General features: G+C 58.8%; 2 protein-coding genes and 1 pseudogene across 10 annotated transcripts; 1 reads left to right on the forward strand and 2 right to left on the reverse strand.

The window, feature by feature from the left end:
* Window positions 1-605: 605 nt before the first annotated feature.
* On the reverse strand, window positions 606-2,509 carry LOC137202962 (small ribosomal subunit protein uS14-like; annotated as a pseudogene).
* A 1,070-nt stretch (window positions 2,510-3,579) lies between these two features.
* Window positions 3,580-13,827, forward strand: MAPK8IP2 (mitogen-activated protein kinase 8 interacting protein 2). 4 transcript variants are annotated; one of them, XM_067698545.1, is made up of 12 exons: window positions 3,580-3,809; window positions 4,832-4,937; window positions 6,328-6,600; window positions 6,749-6,842; window positions 6,936-8,132; window positions 8,385-8,460; window positions 8,590-8,762; window positions 8,826-8,953; window positions 9,493-9,684; window positions 9,808-9,878; window positions 12,521-12,619; window positions 13,087-13,827. In XM_067698545.1, the coding sequence occupies exons 1-12, from the start codon at window positions 3,745-3,747 to the stop codon at window positions 13,157-13,159; spliced, it is 2,547 nt and encodes an 848-aa protein (XP_067554646.1). In that variant the 5' UTR covers window positions 3,580-3,744; the 3' UTR covers window positions 13,160-13,827. The 4 variants fall into 4 exon arrangements, with proteins under 4 accessions (XP_067554646.1, XP_067554647.1, XP_067554648.1 ...); XM_067698546.1 differs by having other exon boundaries at window positions 3,583-3,809; window positions 8,844-8,953; XM_067698547.1 differs by having other exon boundaries at window positions 3,584-3,809; window positions 9,580-9,684.
* A 5,043-nt stretch (window positions 13,828-18,870) lies between these two features.
* On the reverse strand, window positions 18,871-24,608 carry ARSA (arylsulfatase A). 6 transcript variants are annotated; one of them, XR_010932752.1, is made up of 10 exons: window positions 24,412-24,605; window positions 23,594-23,846; window positions 23,137-23,377; window positions 22,838-23,056; window positions 22,592-22,761; window positions 22,144-22,268; window positions 21,924-22,051; window positions 21,577-21,679; window positions 19,731-21,482; window positions 18,871-19,396 (listed from the first exon to the last, which is right to left on the reverse strand). XR_010932752.1 is itself a non-coding variant. In XM_067698553.1 (9 exons), exons 2-9 carry the CDS (start codon window positions 23,809-23,811, stop codon window positions 21,163-21,165), a joined length of 1,524 nt encoding a protein of 507 aa, XP_067554654.1. In that variant the 5' UTR covers window positions 23,812-23,831; window positions 24,439-24,608; the 3' UTR covers window positions 19,700-21,162. The 6 variants fall into 6 exon arrangements, 4 of the variants coding, with proteins under 4 accessions (XP_067554654.1, XP_067554652.1, XP_067554653.1 ...); XR_010932753.1 differs by having other exon boundaries at window positions 18,871-19,432; XM_067698553.1 differs by lacking the exon at window positions 18,871-19,396 and having other exon boundaries at window positions 19,700-21,482; window positions 23,594-23,831; window positions 24,439-24,608.
* Between the last annotated feature and the right edge of the window lie 113 nt (window positions 24,609-24,721).

The raw sequence follows: 24,721 nt of genomic DNA on the forward strand, positions 1-24,721 counted from the left end.
GAAATATGGAGGCTTGAATGAGAAGGTCCATCCAGCATGAGTCTGTTGGAGTCCCAGAAGGAGGAGAGATGGAACGGAGCAGAGGCAATATTTGAAGAGATAATGGCTGTGAAATTTCTAAACTGATGAAAGAGAAATCATATAGTGAAGAAGCTCTGTGAACCTCAGCCAGAAAAAATAAATACACCACACCTAGATACACCGCATCGAAACATCAGAACACCAAAGTCAGGGAGAGAAGTCCTAAATGCAGCTGGAGAGGAAATTACCTCAAGGAAGTGGCAGACAGAGAGGTGGCTTCTCATAGCAACAAGGGAATTCAGAGGAAGACACTGGGTGACGATGGAAATGAACTACCTGACCTAGAATTCTATATCCAGTGAAAACATCTTTCAGGAGATAGGGCAACATAAAGACATTTTTAGACAAACTGAGAGTTTACCTCCCAAAGCTTTCAATAAGGAAAATTCTGAAGAATGTACTTCAGGCAAAAGGAGTCTTTTAAGACATTTATTTATTATTTTGAGGGAAGTTTTAACATTTTCATTTTATATACAAAGAGCTTGCATTGTTTCTGCATAGGGTAGATGTCCCCGATGACACATTCAAGGAAGTTCACTTAGTCCAGCTTCATTTATGAAGCCGATATCCTTCGCATACTAGCAGAAACACTGGTGGCACATATCGAGGCTGTATTTCCAGATCAGACCAGGCCGGTTTGAGCAGACGTGGCAAAAGTGAGAGCCTTGCCGAATTTTCTCCGATGGCTCCGGTAGAGCTGCTGGTGACCCATCTTGCTTTCTTGGCTGCAACGAAGCAAAAAGCTAGACATTCAGATTTCAGAGATTGTTATTATTTCCTCGTAACAATCCCTTAAAAAAAAAGATTCAAGTCCGATTCATTGTCATGATAGTTTTCCTCATTGGTAGAAATCTGTTTTCCAAAAGGTATAACTATTTGTAAGCATTCTTTCTTAAACCAAAAGAAGGACATTTTAACTGTCCTTTCCTTTAAGGCATAACAGTACTGAAAACCCCATGGCTTTGGATCATTTATATGAACAGAGATGAGAATATACCATTTATTTTTAACACTAGATTATGCTTGTTTGCTGTTGGAAATGATCCAGAAGAGAAGAACTTGATGATTCCAGAAAGGAGTTTAATTTAAAGCAAGGAACTTGAGTTGGCAATGAGAAAAGTGGGAGGATCGGGCTTCCCTGCTGGCGCAGTGGTTAAGAATCCGCCTGCCGACGCAGGGGACACGTGTTTGAGCCCTGGTCTGGGAAGATTCCATGAGCCGCGGAGCCACAACTACTGAGTCCACGCTCCTATAGCCCGTGCTCTGCAACAAGAGAAGCCACCACAATGAGAAGGCTGTGCACCGCAACTGAAGCGTAGCCTTCACTAGCCGCAACTAGAGAAAAGCCCGCACGCAGCAACGAAGACCAAATGCAGCCAAAAATAAATAAATAAAATAAACAAATTTATTTTTTTTAAAGTGAATGTTAAAAAAAGAAGTGGGAGGATCAATGGATTGGAGATCTGTGTTGCGTTTATAACATGGACCCCCAGTTCTTTGACACTCATCCCATTAAGAGGTGGGTCTATGACTGCTCTCTTGAATCTGGATGGGATCATGACTGCTTTGACCAATAGGAAGCCATATGACTTCCAAGGCCAAATCAGAAAAGGCCATGCAGCTGACCCCTGGCCCTCCTAGTACAGTCACTCTGGGAGAAGCTAGCCATTACGTAAGAAGTCCAACTATCCTGAGACTTCCATGCTGGAGAGGTCAGGTGTAGGTGCTGGTTGACAGCCCCAGCTGAGCTCCCAGTCAACAGTACCAACTGTCAACTTTGCAAGTGAGCCATCTTCGACATCTAGCCCAGCTTACCTCCAGCTGTAACCCAAGTGCATGAGAAACCCCAGACAAGAGCTTCCCATTGGAGTCCTTCCCAAATGTATGACCCCCAAACTGTAAGCAGAGTAAAGTGGTTGTCTTCATTCTCTAAATTTGGTGGTAATTTGCTACACAGCAATAGTATCTGGAATAAGTTTCTTTATTTTTTTCTCCCCTGGCCATGCTGTGCAGCTGGTGGGATCTTAGTTCCCTGATCAGGGATCGAACCTGGGCCCTTGACAGTGAGAGCACAGAGCCCTAACCACCGGACCGCCAGGGAATTCCCTGGAATAAGTTTCTTATGGAGTCAAAGAATTGTGAGTGTCACGGTAATACCATAAGAAAGCGAGAAAAACAGGAGGCAATCATCAGAGAACTGGAGGCTTAAAGTCAAGAATCAGGAGGTGGTGAAGTTACTGGTTTTGACAGTATTCCCAACAAGGTGTGGCTCTTAAGCTTTTCTTGCTTTTAAAAAATATTTATTTATTTTGGCTGCGCCTGGCCTTAGCTGCAGCATGCAGGATCTTCATTGCAGCATGTGAACTCTTTAGTTATGGCATGAGGGATCTAGTTCCCTGACCAGGGATCGAACCCCAGCCCCCTGCACTGGGTGCACAGAGTCTTACCCACTGGACCACCAGGGAAGTCCCTCTTAAGCTTTTCATTTTTCAGTTTTAGCTATTGGCATTTTTATTTTGTTTGTGATTTCGGTGCTATGTGAGTAGAGTAAAAGATAGAAGGTTTGCATTTATTTATTTTCTAATCTATGAGAAAATTGTCAGAAAGTATCCTCTGACATTTTAGGATTCATCTGTCACGAGGATTGCTGAGAGTGTGTTGCTATTTCAGTTTTCCCACGTAAGTCCATTCGATTTTGTGTTTTGTACTAGGTGTACCATTAGTGGATCATAGACCATCAGACCTGATCAGGAGTCAAGGGTGTTGGATGGGTCACTTATGTGGATGTCCAAGTTAATCGGTTTGATGACAAGACTCGGGATAGAAAGGAAATCTGGGAAGTTTGGGTCACAACGCTTTGTGAGTCCAGCCCGGATCGGCACTCCTTGGGCAGCTGCCTCTGCCCAGCACTGATCAGCACCCGTCGGGGAAACAGCTCCTCCAGTCCCAGTCAGCACGTTTTAGGGAGAAATCTCCGTGGGCCCAATCAGCACCCTTTGTGGGACAGCTCCGACCAGCCCTGGTCAGCACCCAGACGTGGACAGCTCCTCCAGCTGCCCAGTCTCAGTCTGACTCACTCAGAGCCAGGCTTGGGACCCCAGCTCTTCTGATTCCTTGGGACGCCAGCACAGCTCCCGGGGCTGCACCCACCACTCCACCAGGCCCCGTCCCATCCACCCCACACCCCAAAGTCAGTTAACCAGAGGTGTGCGGACCGACTTCCCCACAGCAAGTTCCTCATTTAAACTCTCACCATACGAACTGATCCCCCATCCCCACTAATCCGCTTCTCACCTGCCCCCACCCCAAAAAAACCAAACCGCAACCCGATTCTCCCCCAACCCGAGCCTCTTAGTCAAACCATCTTGTCTCCTCCAACCAGCTTCCCCGCAGTCCCCTTCGCCCTCCTCCCGGGTCCGCCCTCCTCCCCTCCCCCCCGGATCCTCCCTCCTCCCAGGTCCTCCCCTCCTCCCCTCCCCCCCGGCTCGCGCTGCCGCGGTGTCCTGGCGTCGAGGTGTGCTGGCGGCGGGGTGTCGCAGGGCGTGTCACGAGGTGACTTGGGGCGGGCTGAGGGCGGGCGGGAGGGAGCGACGAAGGGCGTGCGGGGCTGTCGCTCCGGGCACCCCTCCCCCGCCGCAGTCGGCGGACCTTTCCCCGGAGAAGATGGCGGATCGGGCGGAGATGTTTTCTCTTTCCACCTTTCACTCGCTGTCGCCGCCAGGCTGCAGGTACGCACTTGGGCGCCCCGGGCCTCGGCAGGCCCTTCCCTTCGTACAGCACCCCCTCTGACCCAGTCCCCAGACTTCTCCGACCCGACCCTGCCAACCCCCCCTCGTCGCTTTTGGGGGCCCAAGCCCCAGACCCCCCCTCTGGTCCTGAGGCCCGTGGTTCCGGCTCCTCGCCCCCCGCCCCTCGGTTCCGGGTCTCTCCATTTTTGTCCTCCCCTGATGCCCGTCCTCCAGCCCCAGTGACCGCCCCCAACCCCAAAGTCCTGCTGGGATCCAGGGCTGCACCCAGCCTGAACAGCCGCCCCCCTCTAAGGTGGAGGTCCTCCAAGGTGGAGGTCCTCAGGGGTCGTGGGCGGAGCCTCTGAGGGGTGGGCTGCCTGCCTGCGCAGGATGCTGAGTACACACTCTGGGCTTGGCAGTGTCCTTTTGGCCTTGTTGGGCCTCTGGTGGAAGCCCGGCCTGGTCTGTAGGGCTCTGGGAGGGAGAGAGCTGAAATCAAGCCTGGGGCCTGGGGGAAGGGACTAGGGAGGGGAGAGGGCTGGACCTCTGGGTGTAGGCCTGCCTTCCGCAGGAGTGGGGGACAAACTGGCCAGATTCTGCTCCCGGAACAGCCTTCACCCCTCCCCCTCCTCCTGCTGCTGCAGCTTCAGCTCCCCCTCCCCCTTCTCCGCTCAGCCTGACTCCCCTGAGGCTGAGCCTGTGACCCAGGGGCCTAGAGCTGAGGGTAGAGGGGGGAGAGGCTGCCGGCTCTTTGCGGAAGGAGGGCCGGGAGGAGGGTTTGGGGGACAGGTGCCTCTTCTGAGCTGGTCGTGGCTCAAATTGAGGGGGAAATCCGCTGGAGAGCAGAGTTTGAGATCCAAGATAATGGCAGGATGCAGGTCTGGGAGTTGGGGGCTCTGGAGATCACGGGGCCTAGAAGCTGGGGGGGGGTCTCCCTTGGCCCCTCCTTAGGACCAGTTCCTGGCCAGGGAGTCCAGGGTTGGTGGCTCTCTCAGGAGCCCTGTCCTTGCTCTCCTCTCCAGGCCTCCACAGGACATAAGTCTGGAAGAATTTGATGATGAAGATCTGTCTGAGATCACCGATGACTGTGGTCTGGGCCTCAGCTACGACTCGGACCACTGCGAGAAGGTGGGGAAGGGGCTGGGGGCAGAGAACTCTCTCAAGGGAGAGTCTCGCTTAGGTTATGCTTAGCAGTCTCGTGGGGTGTTAGGGTGGGTCTAAGCTCAGCCTTGAAATGAGAAATCCTCTGATTGCCCCTTCTCCCTTGGCCTCTCGACCCGGGGTTTTCCTCGATATATCAGACCTCTCTTTTTCTGACAGAGGTCCACTGAGGACCTTCCCCATCAGTCCTCGCTTGACCCCCACCAGCGGGCTAGCTTGGGGGAGGGGAGATGTGTCTATGCTTTGGTGCCTCTGTGCTCAGCTCACGTCCCAGAAAGATCTAACCCCTTCCAGCTGCCATCTCACCTCATCTCCTCCTTTGCCCTTTCCCCACCTCTCAGGCCTCCATCTGTCTGCCTCATGTCTCCAGCCCTGAAGTCTCCCCTGCCCATCTGCTCCTCCCCATTTCTTTATGTTTTTGTTTTCATTCAAGAACATTTCTGAGCAACTCCCATGTGGCAAGTGCTGGGGGCTTCCAGGTGCCTGGGAAGAGAGCAGGACAGGTGTGGCTCTTGCCCTCAGGAGCTTATAACCTAGTAGGGGAGAAAGACATGAGAGAGGCAGTGGCTGCCTGAGTGTCAACGGCTGGATTCCAGTGAGGGGACAGAAGGTGCAACGATGGGAACCCACCCAGGACTGAGGCCATCAGGGAGATTTTCCAGTGGAAGTGGCACACAACCGTGCCCTTAGGGAGGACTAGAAGGAACTGGCAGATGGCGGGGGTTGGAGGGAATGGAGGAGAGGCATTGCTGGTAAGGGATTGGTGGGTCAGAGGCTCTGAGGTTGGTGAAGCCTGGTGCTGGCTGTCTTTGCTTCATGCCTTCATTTGCTATTTACTGCACTCTTACTGCGGGCCCGGTCCTGTTCTCAGTGGGGGGTGGGCTGCACCAGTGTCCAGTACAGACACGGTCCTGTTCTTGGTTGCGGGTGGGCTGCACCAGTGTCCAGTATGGACACGGTCCTGTCCTGGTAGGGCTTGCAGCTTGGTGGGGGAGACAGACCCAAAACTCTACAGTAACTATGCGTTGTGTTAAAATGCTATGAAGGAAAAGTGCTGGTGTCAAATGTGACGGGGTTTGAGGCTGAGATGAGGCTGGCAGGTGGGTTGGGGCCACTTTGAGTATCTCTGTCACCCAGACTTAGGAGTTTGGGCTCTTACTTACCAAGAACTGTAGCGATCCTTATGTATCTTAAGCAGATTTTTTAAAAAGCTGCTCTGTTGGTGGAGAGCAGAGAGAACTGGAGGGAGGCGTCTGTCCCTTGACTTATAGCTTCCTGCTTTCCCCTTTCCTGGCGCCTGGGACCCAAGTCACCATCCCACACTGGCCCAGCTCTGCCCTGGCCTTCTTCCCTGCAGGACAGCCTTTCCCTGGGGCGTTCGGAGCAGCCGCACCCCATCTGCTCCTTCCAGGATGACTTCCAGGAGTTTGAGATGATCGATGACAATGAAGAGGAGGAGGACGACGAGGAGGAAGAGGAAGAGGAAGAGGAGGAAGCAGAGGGGGAGGTTGAGGGGGGAGGCCCTGGCTCAGCAGCCCGCGCCCGGCAGCCCCTGATCCCCTCGCCCTCCCTGGAGGAGCCCCACAAGCACCGGCCCACCACGCTCCACCTGACGACGCTGGGAGCCCAGGTGAGCCGGCACCCAGACCCGCAGCTATCCGTGGTTCCCAGCATCCGGGACTGGTCCCCGCGGCAGCCTGTCCCCCCCACCTACCCCTGAGAGCTGGGGCCCCTCCTCAGCGCTGCTCTCCTCCCCCCGCCCCTCCCCTCCTCCCCAGGACTCCCTGAACAACAATGGAGGGTTTGCTCCAGGGCCTCCAGCCTCCAGGCAGGAAACAGTGCTGTGCCCACCCGCCCAGGAGCCCCTCAGAGGTGAGCTGGGCGGTGGTGGGCGGGGTTACGCCGGAGGCGAGGGAGGGAGGGGTGGGGGAGGTGGGCTGGCTGACCCAACCCCGTGCTCCGCAGAGCCGCCCGCCCCCCTCCCGCCCACGGACAGAAGCCCCTGCGGGGCGCAGTCACCTGTGCATCCGGGTTGCGACTCCGAAGGCAACCAGCCCGCAAGGCCCCTGGCGCCAGGTGGGGCCTCGCCCTCCTCGGATCCGGGCATCGAGGCCGACCTGGGGAGCGGCTCCAGCGGAGGCCGCGGGGGTCGGCGCAGCAGCCAGGAGCTGTCGTCGCCGGGCTCCGACTCTGAGGACGCGGGCGGCGCGCGCCTGGGGCGCATGATTTCCTCCATCTCAGAGACAGAGCTGGAGCGGAGCAGCGACGACGGCGGCAGCAGCAGCGGCCGCTCCTCGCACCTCACCAACTCCATCGAGGAGGCCTCGTCGCCGGCCTCGGAGCCCGAGCCCGAGCCGCCGTGCGAGCCCCCGCGCCGCCCCGCCTTCCTGCCCGTGGGCCCCGACGACACCAACAGCGAGTACGAGTCAGGGTCCGAGTCTGAGCCGGACCTCAGCGAGGACGCCGACTCGCCCTGGCTGCTCAGCAACCTCGTGAGCCGCATGATCTCCGAGGGCTCCTCGCCCATCCGCTGCCCTGGCCAGTGCCTGTCTCCTGCGCCGCGTCCTGCCGGGGAGTGTGCGTCGCCCGTCGGCGAGGCCCCCGAGGCGGCGGCGGGGCCGGGCGTGGAGCTGGTGGACATGGAGACGCTGTGTGGGCCGCCGCCCCCCGAGCCCTCCGCCCCTCGGCCCGGCCCCGCGCAGCCCGGGCCCTGCCTCTTCCTCAGCAACCCCACGCGCGACACCATCACGCCCCTGTGGGCCGCTCCGGGTCGCCCTGCCCGCCCGGGCCGCGCCTGCTCTGCCGCCTGCTCGGAGGAGGACGACGAGGATGAAGAGGAGGAGGACGAAGCTGAGCCCGAGGCAGCGCCCCTCGGGGGCCGGGGCACGGGCGCCGCGCCGGACGCCTCGCTGGTGTACGATGCGGTCAAGTACACGCTGGTGGTGGACGAGCACACGCAGCTGGAGCTGGTGAGCCTGCGGCGCTGCGCGCGCCTGGGCGAGGACAGCGGGGACAGCGGTGGCGAGGCCAGCGAGGAAGAGGCGGGAGCCGCACTGCTGGGCCTTGATCGGGGCCCCGGGGCTGCCTCCCCGGACAGCCCTGACCTCACCTTCTCTAAGAAGTTCCTCAATGTCTTTGTCAACAGCACCTCCCGATCTTCCAGTGAGTGGGAGGTGGGGAAAGGGGGCGGTCCCGGGGGAGCAGGCTGGCTCCTTGGCCCCAGGGCTTCCCCCAGGCCCCCGTAGGGTAGGGTGGGGAGTTGCCTGGGGAAGGCTGCTCTGTCTCCAGCCCCCGGTGAGCTACTTCTCCCTCCCTCGGTGACTGAGGACAACCCACACCAGACTGTTGAGGGGAGGGGAGCTCGGCTTCCTGCCCCTCCCCTGAGCCTTTGTCTCTTTTGTTTCTGTCTCTCAGGCACGGAGTCTTTCGGCCTTTTTTCCTGCCTGGTCAATGGCGAGGAGAGAGAGCAAACCCATCGGGCTGTCTTCAGGTACAGCTTCTCCCCCTCGCTGCTAGCGACGCTCCACCTGAGCCTACAGACACTATGGGACACTGGTGGACACAACCCAACCGTTCCTGCCCCTGCCCCAGTGACCTCCTACCTCTGACCTGACCTCAGGTTCATTCCCCGCCATCCCGACGAGCTTGAGCTGGATGTGGACGACCCGGTCCTGGTGGAGGCCGAGGAGGACGACTTCTGGTTCCGTGGCTTCAACATGCGCACGGGGGAGCGTGGCGTCTTCCCCGCCTTCTATGCCCACGCGGTGCCCGGCCCGGCCAAGGACCTGCTGGGTGAGGCCCCTTCCCCAAGGGGCGTCTTGTCATCCCAGGCCCTCTCTTGCTCACCTGACCTAGGCCCCTGTGATCTCCCAGGGAGCAAGCAGGGTCCCTGCTGGGTGGAGCGCTTTGACGTGCAGTTCCTGGGCTCCGTGGAGGTGCCCTGTCACCAGGGCAATGGCATCCTGTGTGCAGCCATGCAGAAGGTCAGTCTGGAGGTGGGGGCCCCTGAGCCCTGCAGGCTGGCACAGCCCTGGGAGGCCCCAGGCCTCCGCCCTCTTCCACGGAGGGTTCCAGGATGCTTGGGGGCCTCGGGGCCCGGGCCCCCCCAGCCCCGATTCAGAGGCCTGGCAGACAGGCCTCGGGCAGCGCTCAGCAGCTGTTCCCCGTCACCTTCCCGCCGGCCCCTCCCCCTCCTTCAGCCCATCCTATTCGTGTCTGAAAAGCAAGACCAGCTCTCACAGACCCTTCCCTGGAAGTTATTTGCACACTCGTTATTCACTCAGTGGACACTCGGTGAGGGCCGGCCCGTCTGCTGGGCCTGCGGGCGAGCGGGGGGGCAGCAGGGCAGCAGCACGGCTCTGCGCCTGAGAGCCCTCGTCCAGCGCACGAGACGGGCAGTGAGCAGGCCGGCGTTGCTGGGGCCGCAGTCCTGGGGAGGGGCGGAAGGCAGACGAGGCAGGCCGTCCTGAGGCTGAGGAGAGGCCAAGGCCACGCTCACATCTTCCCGAATCGCTGCCAGCAGTCTTCAAACCTAATCGACAGCGTCCCGTCAGGAGGGAGCGATACCCTCGTAGGCCCTGGAGACCCTTTTCTCCCCTCACTTCTGCAGATCGCCACTGCCCGGAAACTGACCGTCCACCTGCGTCCTCCTGCCTCCTGTGACCTTGAGATTTCTCTTCGGGGGGTCAAGCTGAGTCTAAGTGGAGGACCTGAGGTGGGGTGTGGGGGCCTGAGGCACAGGGGACGGTGGGAGGGGTGAGGCGCGTCCAGCAGGGGTGGCCGGGGTGGCCCTGGGCTGCTCTGTCTAGCGTGGCCTCTCCTGCCACCTCTGCTCTAGTTCCAGCACTGCAGCCATTTCTTCCAGATGAAGAACATCTCGTTCTGCGGCTGCCACCCCCGCAACAGCTGGTACGAGACTCCCCCATCCCCTGGTCCCCTCAAACCCTGAGGGCTGCGCACTCACCATCCCACCCTCTCACCCGCACCCACTTGGCTCCAGGAGTTGAGTCCCCACGTGGCGCCCACTCTGTTCTGGGCCCAGGACACCTGGATCAGACAGGCTCCCATCTGGTCTGGGACAAGCGAGTGCTCGAAGCACTCGTGGGACTCTGGTGGACGTGTGCATGGGGCTGCAGTGAGCAGACCTGCAGGGAGGTGGGTGAATTCTCCTGGGACTTAGCGGGGCGGCTGAAGACCACTCTACGAACCTTGAAAGGCAAGTGGGTGACAGGGTGGATCTTCTTGGCAGGGAGCCAGCTGAGCCAGGGCTGTGGGCAAGGGGCACTAGGGGCTCTTTGGGGGCAGTTGGGTAAGGCTGGAGGGACACTAAGAGCACCTGTGTCCTTTTGACTATGCCAAGGAGCTTATACTTAATCCCATTGGCGATGGGGTCGTGGGGTGACACAGTCAGGTTGACAGGCTGCTGTGCAGGGTGGAAGGACCCAAGTGCTGCTGGCAGGAGACCAGGTGGCTGCCGAGGTTATCCAGGTGCTGTGACCTAGTGGCATTTAGGAGGTGGGCAGGCAGGACCTGAGTTGATTGGATGTAGAGGCTGACCTGGAGAGAGAATCAAGGGTGACCTGGGTGTTGAGCAGTTAGTGACCCACGCGCCAGGAGAAGAGGCCTGGAGTGAGTGGGCCTCACAGGCTGGCGATGCAGGGTTCAATCCAGAGGCAGTGAGGGTGAAGCGGCCGTTGCTACGTGGTCTGGAGTGTGGAAGGGAGACCTGGGGGGAGGTACGTTCGGAGCCGGTAGGTAACTTCGGCCATGGGGCAGACAGGATAGCCAGGCAGAGAGAGAAGAGACGGGAGTGAGAGGGAAGCGTAACCAGCGGATGGAGGGCTACATACAGCCTTCCTGCCCAGCCGGCCTCCTGCGCACAGGATGCCAGTGCCCTAGATGAAGCGACAGGAGGAGCTAACCTGCGACGCAGACAGGGCCAAGCAGAGGCTCCGAAGGGCCCAGTGGTATTTGAGGAAGCAGGTCCTCAGGGGAGGCAGGATGTGGGGGGGACACACTGCTGCTGGGGCTGAGGCTGTGACAGATACTGAGGCCGGCATGTGTGTCTCCTGGACACTTGTGGTAAGAGTGAGGGGTGCTCTGTCTGCTGGCTGGGCGATGGTGTCCACCCTCAGCCGGGTCAGAGCCCAGTTTGGTTTCTCCCTTGAGAGGGAGGTGGTTTGATGGGATCACAGTTTAGATGCTGCTCTGAGGGGTGGAGGGCCAGGGCTCAGAACAGGCGGCGGGGCAGACCTGGCACCATGAGGACCAGTGTGCACGGTGGCCCACACGGACACTGGGCTGAGGGTGGCACACCCGAGAGAGGAAGGACAGCAGAGGGAAACTGGGTGCCACAGGCTCAGGCGTCCAGGCCAGACGCTGACCCAGATGCAGTTCCATGGCCAGGAGGAGACCAAGGCGGTTCTGTCCTGGCCCAGACTTTCCTGGTACATGTTACTGCAGAACTCAGCCCAGTCCGCACAGTGAGGGGCCACAAGGAGCCAATGTCAGGCATCTCGCTGTGAAGCGGGCTGGATTAGGCACGTGCTGGGCACACTGTGTCCGGATAAGGTGGGAGCGTGTGGCGTGTGAGATCACAGGTGGCTGAGAGCACCCCCAGGGCGCCACAGACCGGCTGCGTTTCCGACGCCCTCATCTAGAGGCCCAGCGCGCAGGGCCGTTGTGAGGTTTATGGGAGCTAATGACATAAAGAGCTTTGCTGAGGACGGTGCCTGGCACTCCCCGTGAATGGGATCATCTGAGCGTGGCATTCAAGACAAGGCTGTGACGTGTTCGTGGCCAACGTGAGCACGTTGTCCCAGCGATGATGCTGCCGTGTGGATTCCCATCTGGTGGAACCGCAAAACCCTAATCCCACCTGACGTGGGCTGCGTTAGCCACAGTGGGGGGGTGGGTCTCAGCCCTCCTGCTGCAGGATTCTGGCAGTGCCTCCCTCTGGACAACAATTTTTATTAATGTCTTGATGAGAAGAAGGGCAGATTCAGGAAAGGCATACGTGGAACAGAGCTGGGGCGACAGAGCCAGGGTACAAGCTTCTTCAGAAAGACTGTTTCACATGTCAGGGCCCATGCCAAGCCCCACATCAGAGCCCGGAAAACAGCTGTGGGTTTGCAGGACCAGAGGTGGGACTGGGCAGGCTCAGGGTGTCAGGTGACATGACAAGGAAGAGTCAGCTGAGATGTGGTGCCCAGAAGATGGGGAGGCCTTGCTCTGTGGTCCAGGGGCAGGCTTTGGGTGGGGGGGGGGGTGGCGCACAGAGGCAGCTGGCACTGTTTTGGGAGAAGGAAGATGCAGTGGGACACCCTTGTGGACAGATGAGCATAGATCGCTAACTCCTCACAGATGGCCAGCGCTGTGCTTTGACGAGGACCCAGAAAGGGGCCTCGAATCTTGAAATCGTGTGACCCGCACATTGCCCAGCCCCACACGCCCTCCCTGAGCCCTCTGTCCCTGGCTCTTCTCCTCGATCCCTGGGGGCTGAGGGGTGGACCTGGGGACGTCCCGTGTGCTCACCGCCGCTCTCCCCACAGCTATTTTGGCTTCATCACCAAACACCCGCTGCTGAGCCGTTTTGCCTGCCACGTTTTCGTCTCCCAGGAGTCGATGAGGCCCGTGGCCCAGAGTGTGGGGTGAGTGAGTCCGGAGGGTGGGTTGCAGGATTAGGGCTGGGCCAGCGTGGAGTGACGGCTGGGACTGGAGTGGGGATGCAGAACCGGTGCAGCGGTTCCCCGGGGGCGGGGGGTGGTGGTGAGCAGGCTGGGAGGAGGGATGGAGATGAAGTTTGGGGAGACAGGGGAGGGGAAGGGAGGGAAGGCCAGATGACAGTGGTGGTGGTGGAGGGTTGGGAAGGTGGTGGGCAGAACGCTTGGGGCAGGAGCGTGGAAGGGAGTCCTGGGCGTGGGAACAGCACGGGCACACTGACCACGGGGCTGGGGGTGGGAAGGCAGCATTGAGGTTAGACCGTAAGGAAAAGGGGCCGGGCCAGGAGGGCTGAGGGACGAAGCTGGGCGGGGGTGGGGGTGGGGTGGGGGGGGCATGGGCAGGCCCAGGTGGGCGGGCCTGGGGAGCCTGGGGCTGAGGCCGCTCTCTCCCCCAGCCGCGCCTTCCTGGAGTACTACCAGCGGCACCTGGAGTACGCCTGCCCCACAGAGGACATCTACCTGGAGTAGCCACCCGCTGCTCTCCCGCTCCGGGAGCGCCTGGGGCTGGGGGCATCTCATGCGGCCACCTCGGCTTTGGCAAGGACTGGACTGGGGGCACATGGGACCTGGCATCTGGCGAGTCTCCGGGCTGTGCTGGGAACTCTCCTCCTTGCTCCCCAGGGGCTGCTGAAGCGTGGAGCCTGCACCTTCGCTACCCCTGATCTTTTCTCTCTGTGTTGCCCTGGTCTGCCCTTGGCCTCCCTCTTCTCTCCTCCTGTCTGTCTCTGCTCCTCTGTGCCTGCAAACTCTTGCCCTCTGCTCTTTACTTTGGGGTCAGAATTGGGAGGGGCGTGTGGAGGGAGCTCCCAGGTGATCCCCTCTTGCTTTTCCCGTGTGATTTATAAAGGAATTTTAATTTTTATAGTGAATATCAAGGGGTCATATCCCATCCTCACCATAGGGACAAAGAGAGGGACCCCCCCCCCCCATAGTGCCCCACGAGGAGCTCAGGGGTAAGCAGGGAGGGGTTCCCCAGTAGGGCCCTGCGGGAGACTAGGAGTCGTGGTCACCCCAAGCCCCAGACGCTGCTAGGAGGAGGGTGCCCCGGCCCAGGCCCCGGCCACACCAGCATCTGCTATGCCGCTGCAAACACTCCCCGCAGTCCAGCACCTCAATAAACTCTCTGCTTGGTGTGACCTTGGCTATTTCTGGGGGGGGGGGGGCGCAGATAAGGGGCCAGGGGCCCAGGCACTGTCCATGGCAGTGGGGACCAAGACCCCAGGGTGATGGAATCAGGAGACCCCTTCACTGCTCTCTGAAATCACGCTGGTGTCCCTGTGCGGTGCGCGGTGGGTGCTCTCCAAATACACTTGCTTGGCCAGCGAGGAAGCTGAGGCCAGAGAGAAAGGTCACGCAGCGTGTGTCCTTTCCACCTGCACTGGAGTGCCAGGCTGGGAAGTGTGTGCGTGCTTATGAGTGTGCCTGCACGCTTGTGAGTGTGTATGTGAGACAGAGAGCAGGCGTCAGTCTGCTTAGATCTTAAGATTAGTGTTTTAAAAATTCTCCACAGAAAGCCAGAAGAAAAGAGGTGACTGTCACATGCCCTAGGTGATTACAGATGGTACCTCCTGGAGAAAGGGCTTCCCCGGCCCCCTGGCCCCAGCGAGCCCCAGCTCTCAAGTGCTGAGGTCAGCATGGTGGTCAGTGCCTTTCTGAGGGTGGGCCTGCCCCCCGCCCTAACCCCCCGAGCCCAGGATGCCAGCAGCTCCAGGAAGACAACAGGTGAAGGTTAAGAAATGAGAGTGAGAAAGGCCAGTGTAGACAAATTCACTGCGTGAAGGTTGAAAACCACTGTCTGTAGAAATCACACACCTCTACTCAAATTAATTTAAGGGCAGCCGGCAAACAGAGAACATAGGCACGGGTTAGGAATCAGTAAATGGCCACGCTTCAGCGTTTGGTTAGCCCCGGCGCAGGCCAGGGTCCCCCGACCCTGCAAGAAGACCAACTCAGCAGAACATCTACGAGAAAACTTTCCTGCTGATTACAGTTGAATGAGGCAGGCAGAGAACCCCTGGACGCGCACCTCTGCCCCTCAGCCTGGGGGCGTGATTCTCAGGTCCCTGTGGCTGCACCCCGCCCGCCTGCTGTTCCCTTCACTCTCTGTCAGGTGGAAATTCGACCCCCCATCTCAGGGGAGGCTCCATTTGCCCGGCCCCCACTCCGCCCCTGTTGGGCTCAGTCCCTCCCTCCAACTCATCTCCTCATGTCTCTGTATCCATACCTTTCCCTTCCTGCGGTGGCCCTTTGGGACAGCAGCCGGACACGCTTGGGCATCCTTCACCTGGAACAGCTTCCTGTCAGTAGGGACCTTCCCACACCTGTCCACCTTCCTTCCGCCTCTGGTCTCCTTTCCTGCACCGGCCCGGGCACCTTCCTTCACCTCCCCAGCTGTTCTTTCTCGGGGCTGGCTCATGGTCTGCTCCGGCTCAGCTGCGCTCCAGGCCCCGCCCTGGCTCTGTCCTGGGTCCGCTCACTGGCCTCCTCTCCCCCGCGGCGGCCTCGGTGCCTTCCCTGTGCTGAGGGCCCCAGAGTCCTGCCCCCGGCAGACCGTGTGCTTCAGCTCTGTGCTGTGCCTTACCTCACCAACCCCAGCGACCTCCAGGAGCGCTGCTTCTGCCAGTCACTGGCCAGGCGCCTGGTGGAGTTCGGTAAACGTGGGACCCTAACCAGGGCCCTGAGGTGCAGAGACACAGAATTCCTGGTGGGAGCCACGGACACTTTGAAGTGACGTGAGCCTCTTCCCCATGTGCCCCATTCTATATTCTGTGCTTTGTGTCTCTTCCAGTTGCCTGAGCAGGAAGCGTGGAGGCACCCTAGACTGCCCCTGCTGTCAGCGCCACCCCCCACCACCCCAAGCCTGCCCCCCCCCCCCCCCCCCGCCTCCCCGCCTCCGCCTGGATCTTTGTGCGTCAAGCAGCCTCCTCTAGGCTCCCACCTCCACCTGTGTCTGCAATCCACCAGCTCCTGCAACCAGACCCGGTTGTTTAAACAGAAACCTGAGCAGGCCGCTCGCCCTCTCAACTCTGCTGTGGCTCCCTGTGCGACCTCAGCCTGCCCTGTCGCTGCCCCTCTCCAGCCCCTCTTCCCTCCACCCCATTATTTCCACCCTGGACACTGAGCTTTCTCTGCATGTGGCTGGGTGACCTCCTATCCTCCCGGACGCTGGGGGGCCCTGGGCAGAGGCTGCCAACTGTGGGTCTGCTAGTGCCCCCGTCCTCCCAGAGCCTGGCACACGTGCTGGGGGCCCTCAGAGCCCTGAGTGGTGAGTGAGTAAGCCTCCAGTGCCAGGACTGTGCCAGCCAAGGAGAGCATCCTAAATGAAAAGCTTTGTATTGTACATGTTCTCGTTTAAAATGTTGAAAACACAAAAGACAATCTAAATATTGACCAGTAGGGCTAACTGTATTAAGGTACATATACCTAATTGGAATAGTGGGCTGGCACAGAAAAAGTGCGCTTACAAACATTTAGTAATAATACGAAATATTTGTTATGCTATTAAGGAAAAATAAATATGCAGAATCTACACTAGAAACTACACTGAAAAAGACTGAACGAAAACACAGACTGCAGTCGTTGTTGCCGGAGGTGGGGCTGACAGTTTCTCTTCCTTTTTTTCTCTGCAATGAACATGTCTTGTTTCAAGCATTATATGTTGCTATTAGGGACCCCCGAATGCAAATAGAAACACCCACAGAAAACTAAAAAAAGTACAGATACATTCATTAAATCCAAACATAGGGACTTCCCTGGTGGTCCAGTGGTAAAGAATCCACCTTACAATGCAGGGGACGAGGGTTTGATCCCCGGTCAGGGAACTAAGATCCCACATGCTGCGGGGCAACTAAGCCCGGGAGCCACAACTACTGAGCTCGTGCTCCTCAACTAGGGAGCCTGCGTGCCGCAAACCACAGAACCCACACGCCCTGGAGCCTGCACGCCACAACTAGAGACAAAAAAACCCGCATGCCACAACTAGAGAGAAGCCTGCACACGACAATGAAAGAGCCCACATGCCTCAACGAAGATCCCGTGTGCCGCAACTAAGACCTGATGCAGCAAAAAATAAAAATAAATAAATAATAAATACATCTAAAAAAAAGAACCAAAAAACCCCAAACATAAAAAGTTATTTTGGCCACAATGGAAATACCAGTCTCATAGGATTTGGTGAGTTCAGCTGTCAGGCCAAGAGCAGGACTCCCCTGAGCGTATCTTTTCAACTTAAAGACGATTGCTAATGTTTTGGTGTATTTTTTTTCCAGTTTCCTTCTTATCTATGAGTTTTGTTTTGTTTTGTTTGAGGCCAGAAAGAGATTGGGAGAATCAAGGAATAATTTAGGGCAAAAAGATTAAGGCAAACGGGCTTCCCTGGTGGCGCAGTGGTTGAGAGTCCGCCTGCCGATGCAGGGGACACGGGTTCGTGCCCCGGTCCGGGAAGATCCCACATGCCGCGGAGCGGTTGGGCCCGTGAGCCATGGCCGCTAAGCCTGCGTGTCCGGAGCCTGTGCTCCGCAACGGGAGAGGCCACAACACTGAGAGGCCCGCGTACCGCAAAAAAAAAAAAAAAAAAAGATTAAGGCAGAGTAGCTAAGATCATTATAAAATAAAGAATGGTGGTCTCAGCTCAGATTCCAGTTATGAAACTGCTGACCAAGAAATTCATGATTTAAATTGTTTGAGTGGCAAGAAAAAGAGAAAAACATAATCATAGATTCAAAAATATAATCAATAAGGTAAAAAGAAATACATGTACACCCTGGATTTTATATTCTGCATGTCAAGAGCACGCTTCTTTTTGGATGTCACTGGGAATGTTTCAACAGTGGTTCGTGTGATAGGTGGGATGCAGAGCATTCAGCTCTAAGAGAACTGCCCAGGGAGACAGTCTAATAAATCAGGGCGTTTCTTGTGCCGCAGGAGGCCTGGACGCTGGTGTGGCTTCTAGAAGGTGACGTCGAGAACAGCAGGCTCCTTCCCTTGGTCCTGTGCCCTTAGTGTGTGGTCTTCGCCCTCATGACTGCCTGAGGGCTGCTGTGTCTCTGGGCATTGTGCTCAGTTCCATGCAAGAGGACGTACAAGGGCAGAGGGGCAGGCAGCTGGTTTCGTAAAAGCCCCACTGTGTGCTGTAGTGAGGAGAGGGCACGAATGAGGTAGGGAGGGAGCAAAAGCCAGTGTAAGGCCCATCCTTAAGGCTGGCTGCCCTTCTGAGAAGCATAAGAGTTCTTCCCTGAACCATATACCCGAAGGATGGGAAGCAGGAACACTTACCTGCTGGCTCCTGACCCCCACTGGTTGAAGACCACCCCAGGAGTGTACACCCCTTGCCCTTTAGAGCAGCTCGTTTGCGGGCTGAGAGCAGAGAGAAGAAGCAAGCCCCGCCTACACCAGGCCTGGGGTCAGGGAGCTGGCAGGACTCTCCAGACATCCCACAGGCGGTGTCCAGCCGTGATGAGCGTCAGGGTCGAGTTCAACACCCACAGGTAAGATGTGGGGGTCACAGTCACAGTCACGGGGGGTAGGAGGGGCGTGTCCAGGTATCTCTTCTTCCCTCCTGAGGGAAACCACAGCACCCACAGCACAACGTTCTGTTCCTTCCAAACACACGTGGCTCCTTCCAGAGGATGCTGGGCTCCCTGAGGAAGCCACTCGGTGGGCGTGGATGGTCTCAGGCTCACAGGAAAAGGGCTGCTTTTCAAATCAACAGCAGCAGAGAAGGGACATCGCAGACAGCATTTGGGGCTGTGAGTGTGTGTATGAATATGCGTGAGCGTGTGCATGTCTGTGTCGAGTATGCAGGCCCGTTTTCGGGCGCGTGTGCACGAACACGGGAGAGCACGTGCGCACACTGGTGCCTCTACAAAGAGGGTGCATCGCCCTAAAGCAGCTAAAATGATGAGAAACAAGCTTTTCTGCCCTCAGAGCCTCACAGCGAGACCAACAGTGGAGGGGGAGGGGGAGAACCTTGCGTTGGGAGGGTGGAGTGGCCACCCGTCAGGTCTCAGCGGACGGGGAAGCAGCCCTAACTGGTTCAATCATTCCCAGCGCCCCTGCCCCGCCCCGCAGTTGCATTTTTGCAGCACCAAGCTCTCTTCCTTCCTGCCGGAGTACCCGTTGTGGTGTTTACTACAGTTAAGTTTTTTTCTTCCAGTTTTCTCGAGATACAGTTGACACGATCACGATTAATATTTTATTTCTACTGAAGTATAAAATATACATGGCATCATAAAGGGCACTCAAGCGTGTGGCTCAAGTGCATTACACATATGTGTGCACCGCGTTTCCAGCACCCCCAGTCAAGACAGAGAACTTCTGTAGCACCTGACGGTTCCCGATCCTTGTTCCCAGGCAACACCCACACACCGAAACCTGGGAAGTTGAGTTTCTACCACACTGAACTCCATTTGGTCTGAGTGCGCAGGGTTGATGGCCATCTCCTTTGCTAGACGTTAAGCACCAAAGGAGCAGGGGTGAGTCCCCTCTGTCGATCTGTGCCCCAGCCCTAAGCGCAGCGCTGGGTGGTAAGTAAAGGTCTGTGGAACTAATAAAGCGATGCTCACCACCCAGCTGGGCGGCAGACCTGGACAAGGCGCCTGCAGGTTATGCCTGGGTGCTGGCATTCATGTATTCTTGCTGGAGGGTTTGATCTTTGGATGTGATACAGAGATCATGCACCTGCTTCCATTCCTCTCTGTTCTCATCCTGAAACCAAGGCACCTCGAGGTGACTGCAGGCCCCCTAGAAGAGAAGCTGCAGGCTGCAGGGGGTGGGCATGCCCAGACCACACGTGCACGTGGGCCCTTCTTATGTCAGCGTCAGTGGCTGAAGGGGCCCCCAAGGAAACCACTGCCCTATGGGGGCAGCTCCAAGATACAGCAGGATCTGACACCACGGGCTCACTCAGGAGGACCCCTGCACACATACACATGCCCTCTACACGTCCCGTTCACACATCATTCCAGCAAGACTGCTTTCAGCTGCAAGTAATAGACAAGCCAGCAGCACTCGGCTTACATAGGCTGGTTTATTTTCTTACATTGTGAGCTCTGGAGGTACGTGGCTGGAGACACTCGTTTAGCGGATGCATGATGTCTGGTCAGGCCCCGTGATGCTGCAGCACCGTCCTCACCACTCCTGGAGGATGAGTGATGCAGAAGACCCCGGGATTCCAGCAGACTGCCCCTGACCTTTCACTGACCAGGACCCTTGGTCACACGCCTCTCTTGGACCAATTACTGGATTGTGATTGGCTCAGACTGGCTACTAGTCTCCTGGGACTAGGACAGCCTGTACCTCAGAGGTCACGGGGCCTCTGCCCACCAATGAAACAGTGAGGGGACCGTTAGGAGGACGGGGATGGCTGTTTGGTCTACCACGAGGACAGGACACCCACTCGGGGCCCTGAGCCCCCAGACAGCACTCTTCTCACTCAACCAATGCTGAGGGAGCATGTGGGGTGTGACAGCCGCTCTAGGAGCACATGGCCCTGGATCGGTACACACACAAGGGGACCCCAGGAGGGCTACATGCCACCACGCAGATGCCAGTGGGTGGGCAGGCAGGGGGCCCCTCTGCAGAGAAGATGCCAGACAGAGTCAAAGATGAGCATCTTCCCCTGATGATGGGCAACCCGGCCAGCTGCCAGGGCTGACGGACGAGGGCTGTGGGGTGGGGCATGGTGGGCCACTCCAAGGAGTCTGGGTTCTATTCTGAGCATGATAGGAAGCCTGCAGTTTTGAGCACAAATGGAGCCCAACCTGCTTGTTTTTAAGAGATCACTTTGCCGGTGGGGAATGGCTCCCATGGGGGCAGAGGCGAAGCCAGGAGACTGGAAATGTGTGTGCAGGTAGGAAATGCAGAGTTCTGGAAGGGGCACTGGGGGGCTGAGGGGAAGCCTCTGGAGCTGCTGACATGCCTTCCTCAGAGCTGGCAGGGCTCCCCAGCCCACTTCACCACAGTAGACCGTGTAACCCCTCTCCCTCCTTCAGACAGGTTTCTAACACCCAGGGTGGTCCAGTTCCTGTGCTTCTTCCCCGGGGAAAACCTGGCTCTTGTGGGCACTCCGCGTCTTCGGGGTCTGCTGCCCGCCATGCCCTCGCCCCCTCCTCACCCCGTCCTGGCACATAAAAGCACCTAGTTTTGCCCCCGTGAACAGGTGTGCCCACACTCACCACCACGCTTGTCTGCACTGACACAAGCAATCACCAGGGGGAGGGGGCAGCTTCCAGAGCCAACCTCAGACAAGTTGCTGGACCTCTCCACGCCTCAGGTTCCTCATTTGCAACGGGCAGAACAACACCTATCTCAGGGCTATCACAAGGATCATGTGAATTCTCACACCTACAAGTGTCAGCTGGTGTTATTAGCGTGCTCAGGTACAAACCACCTCTACACACCCACAGCACAGCAATGAACCATCACACGCCTGGGTGGGGCGAGGGGCACGGGGCTGGCCTCCGCCTATGCTCTCAGGGCTGGAGCTCAGGGCAGTGGCAGCAGGATGGCCTGGGGGTGCAGCTGGGCTGACAGCAGACCTGCAGGGCAGGGTCCTCGCCCCGGGCTATCTGGCTGGGGCTGAAGGTCACGGCAGCATCAAACTGGGCCTTGAGCAGCTGAAGTTGCTTCAGCGCCTGCAGCGCCTCTGGGGCGACCTCAGCCACACCCCCCAGAAGGTTGTAGTTCTCACCAGGGTCCTCAGACAGGTCAAAGAGCAGCGGGGGCTCATGGGCAGTCAGAGGACTAGAGGCATGGCAGGCAGGGTCCGCAGTGGTGTCGCTGTGGACAGAGCCTGGGGAGGGGGGCACATCTGTGCACAGGGCGGGGGCGGCGGGGGTGGGCTCTGGGGCTATGAGGGGTGGGCGGGGCTGGGGAGAGGCAGTTACCCTGGGTGAAGAAGTGTGCCTTGTACTTGCCGCTTCGCACAGCAAAGACCCCTCGGACCTCGTCTGGGTAGGCCGGGTAGAAGAAGAGGGTCTGCCGGGGACTCTGGGGGCAAAGTCGGGGGTCTGCACATACCCGGAGCCTCAGCCCTGCGTTGGGCCCTGGCTGTGCAGTGGCTCCCTGCCCACCCGAGAGCCCCAGGGGCGGCACCCCTTGGACGCTGCTCGACAGAGGGTCTGCCTGGCCCCAGGGGCTTTAGGTGCTCCCCATACTCACTCCGGGGGAGGGCAAGTTGGGGGGGCCCGGGGGGGGTTGGGGGGAGCAGGGGTCATGAGGTCACGGGCCCTACCTTGCCTGTGCCCAGCAGCAGAGGGCTGAGGTCAACGCCATCCAAGGTGACATTGGGCAGCGGGGCCCCTGCCAGGGCTGCCAGGGTGGGCAGTAGGTCCAGGGAGCTGGCTAGCTCATGGGTCACACCTGCGGGTAGAGGGTTGTACAGTCACTCCATCTGTGATCAAGGTTGGGGAGGTGGGGCCAAGAGTCCAGGAGGAGAAGGCCTGAAGACTGACCGGGAGCGATGTGGCCTGGCCAGAAGGCCAAGGCAGGCTCTCGGACGCCCCCCTCGAAAGTGGTTCCCTTTCCGCATCGCAGGAGGCCAGAGCAGCCGCCGTGGGACATCCGCATCGTCTCAGGTCTGCAACACCCGAGAGGTTATCTGCGATGAGGGGCCCAGGGTCTCTGGCCTGCCCCAGTGACCCCAGCCCCAGACTTCTAAGTTACACATTTTGCCCAGGAACGGCCAGCATGTGCCTGTCCGCTCCCTGTCCTACCAAGACAAGCACCTCCATGTACTCGTGGCCCCCAGCCTCCCACACACATACACCTGGTGTCACCACATATGGCCAGCATCTCCCGAGACCCCCTTATCCCACTACGTCCTCGGCCAGCAGTCAAGATGGGAAGACCCCAGGGCCCTGTGAGGGATCGACCAGCATCCTCTGCCCCCTGCCGGAGTACCCGTTGTCTGCAGTGAAGAAGACCAGTGTCTCTCCGAGCAGCCCCAGGTCCCCCACAGCCGTCATCAGGGCCCCCACGGCCGCATCCAGCTCCATCAGGGAGTCCCCAAACGGCCCTCGGCCTGAGCGCCCCGAAAAGCTCTGCCCACTGAACTGGGGGTAGTGGGTGTGCTGGGGATGGAGACTGGAGTTAGCAGCAGGTAGAGGTCACGGGCAGCCCTGGGCTGGGGGGGGCACGATCACTCACATGGGAGGCGTAGTACAGGAAGAACGGGCGGCCCTGGCGCTGGGCATCTGCCATGAGGTCACGGGCGAAGGCCACGTAGCGGGCCTCAAGTCCAGGAAGCCAAGGGGGCTGTGCCTCCACCGATAGGTTGGCCAACAGAGGGACAGGGACCAGGCCCTGGTCGCAGCCGCCATCGCAGGGGGTGGCCGGCGGGAAGCAGGTCAGGTTCTGGCAAGGGCCCTGGGGGAGCAGCTCCTTCAGAGGTCTGGGCTGTGGGCTGGGGCTGTAGGGTCAAAGGGACGGACCCCTGTGGTTCCTACCTGGTCATGGGAGTATGGGATGCCCAGGAATCGATGGAAGCCATGGTGGGGGGGCAGAAAGGCCCCCTCAGGCCCCACCCCAAGGTGCCATTTGCCAGCTATCCCTGTGAGGTAGCCTCGGGCAGCCAGGACCTCAGCCAGGGTCACTTCCTCCAGGGGCAGGCCCCCTCGGGAGCTGGGCTCCAGAACGCCAGGGTACAGGCCCATCCGAACTGGGAGTCGGCCGGTCAGGAGGGCAGCCCTATAGGACAAGTCACAGAGTCCGTGAGAGGGAGCAAAAGTGATTGAGATGGACACAAGGAGAAGGGGAGGGAGAGGACAAAAACAAAGAGACGCGAACTTCTCCACAGAGGGATGGAGACCCTCTTCCTCCCTCTGCAACCCAGAGTGCATCTGGGAGGAACTGGATGGGCAGGGGTGGGCATTTGGGGTGAGGGCTCCCGGTCTCCTTGCTCACCGGGAGGGTGTGCACAGAGACACAGGCACGTAGAAGTCCGTGAACCGCAGACCCCCTGCGGCCAGTTGGTCCAGATTGGGGGTGGTGGAACTGGGGTGTCCATAGGAGCCCAGGTCCCCATAGCCCAGGTCATCAGCAAAGATCAGCACAATGTTGGGTGGGCTGGTAGCAGCCAGGCCAGCAGCCAAGGCCAGAGTGAGGGTCCACAGAGCCACCATGGCACCGGGCACAGACAGGCCTGTAACAAGAGACCCTTGGGAGGGAAGGCAAAGTGGTTCCAGAAAGTTCTATCCCAGAACCCCAGACGCAAGGCACTACCCTCCCCTGATACCCCAGATGCAAGGCACTACCCTCCCCTGATATCCCAGACCCAGGCACTAACTTCTGATACCCCAGACCCAGGCACTAACCTCTCCTGAGACCTCAGACCTAGGCACTACCCTCCCCTGAGACCTCAGACCCAGGCACTACCCTCCCCTGACACCCCAGACCCAGGCACTACCCTCCCCTGAGACCCCAGACACAAGGCACTACCCTCCCCTGATACCCCTGATCCAGGCACTACCCTCCCCTGATACCCCTGATCCAGGCACTACCCTCCCCTGAGACCCCAGACCCAGGCACTAATTTCTGATACCCCAGACCCAGGCACTACCCTCCCCTGAGACCTCAGACCCAAATACTCCCCTAACCCCGCCTGAGACAACCCCTTCCTTAAGTCCCAGCGAACTCGGCACCTGAGACCCTTGACCTCAACAGAACACAGGAGCCCGTAGCCTGGGATCTAACTCCCTGGGGACCCTCAAGGGCCAGGACACGTTTAGATTCTTAGGCGGAGATCTCACCCTCTTCACGTAAAGGTCCCGGCCCAGGCTCGTGATCAGGGGCAGAAGTCCCAGGACGCTGACCCGCGCGAAGCGGGACGAAGGCAGTTCACGGCAGAGGAGGGGCGAACGCGGAACAGCGGGCAGCTGTGCCCTCTGCCGGCGCTTCCGCCTGGCCCGGTCCCGCCCCCGGCCCGCCCCGCGACCCGCCCCCTGACCCCGTGACTTCCGCGCGGCCACCCCACCCCACCCCCGCAGGGGCGGGGCGCAGGGCCAGGCAGGGGGCGCCCGGCCCGGGGGTGCG

This window comes from Pseudorca crassidens, chromosome 11 (assembly GCF_039906515.1).
Source record: "Pseudorca crassidens isolate mPseCra1 chromosome 11, mPseCra1.hap1, whole genome shotgun sequence".
Classification (NCBI taxonomy): Eukaryota; Metazoa; Chordata; class Mammalia; order Artiodactyla; family Delphinidae; genus Pseudorca; species Pseudorca crassidens.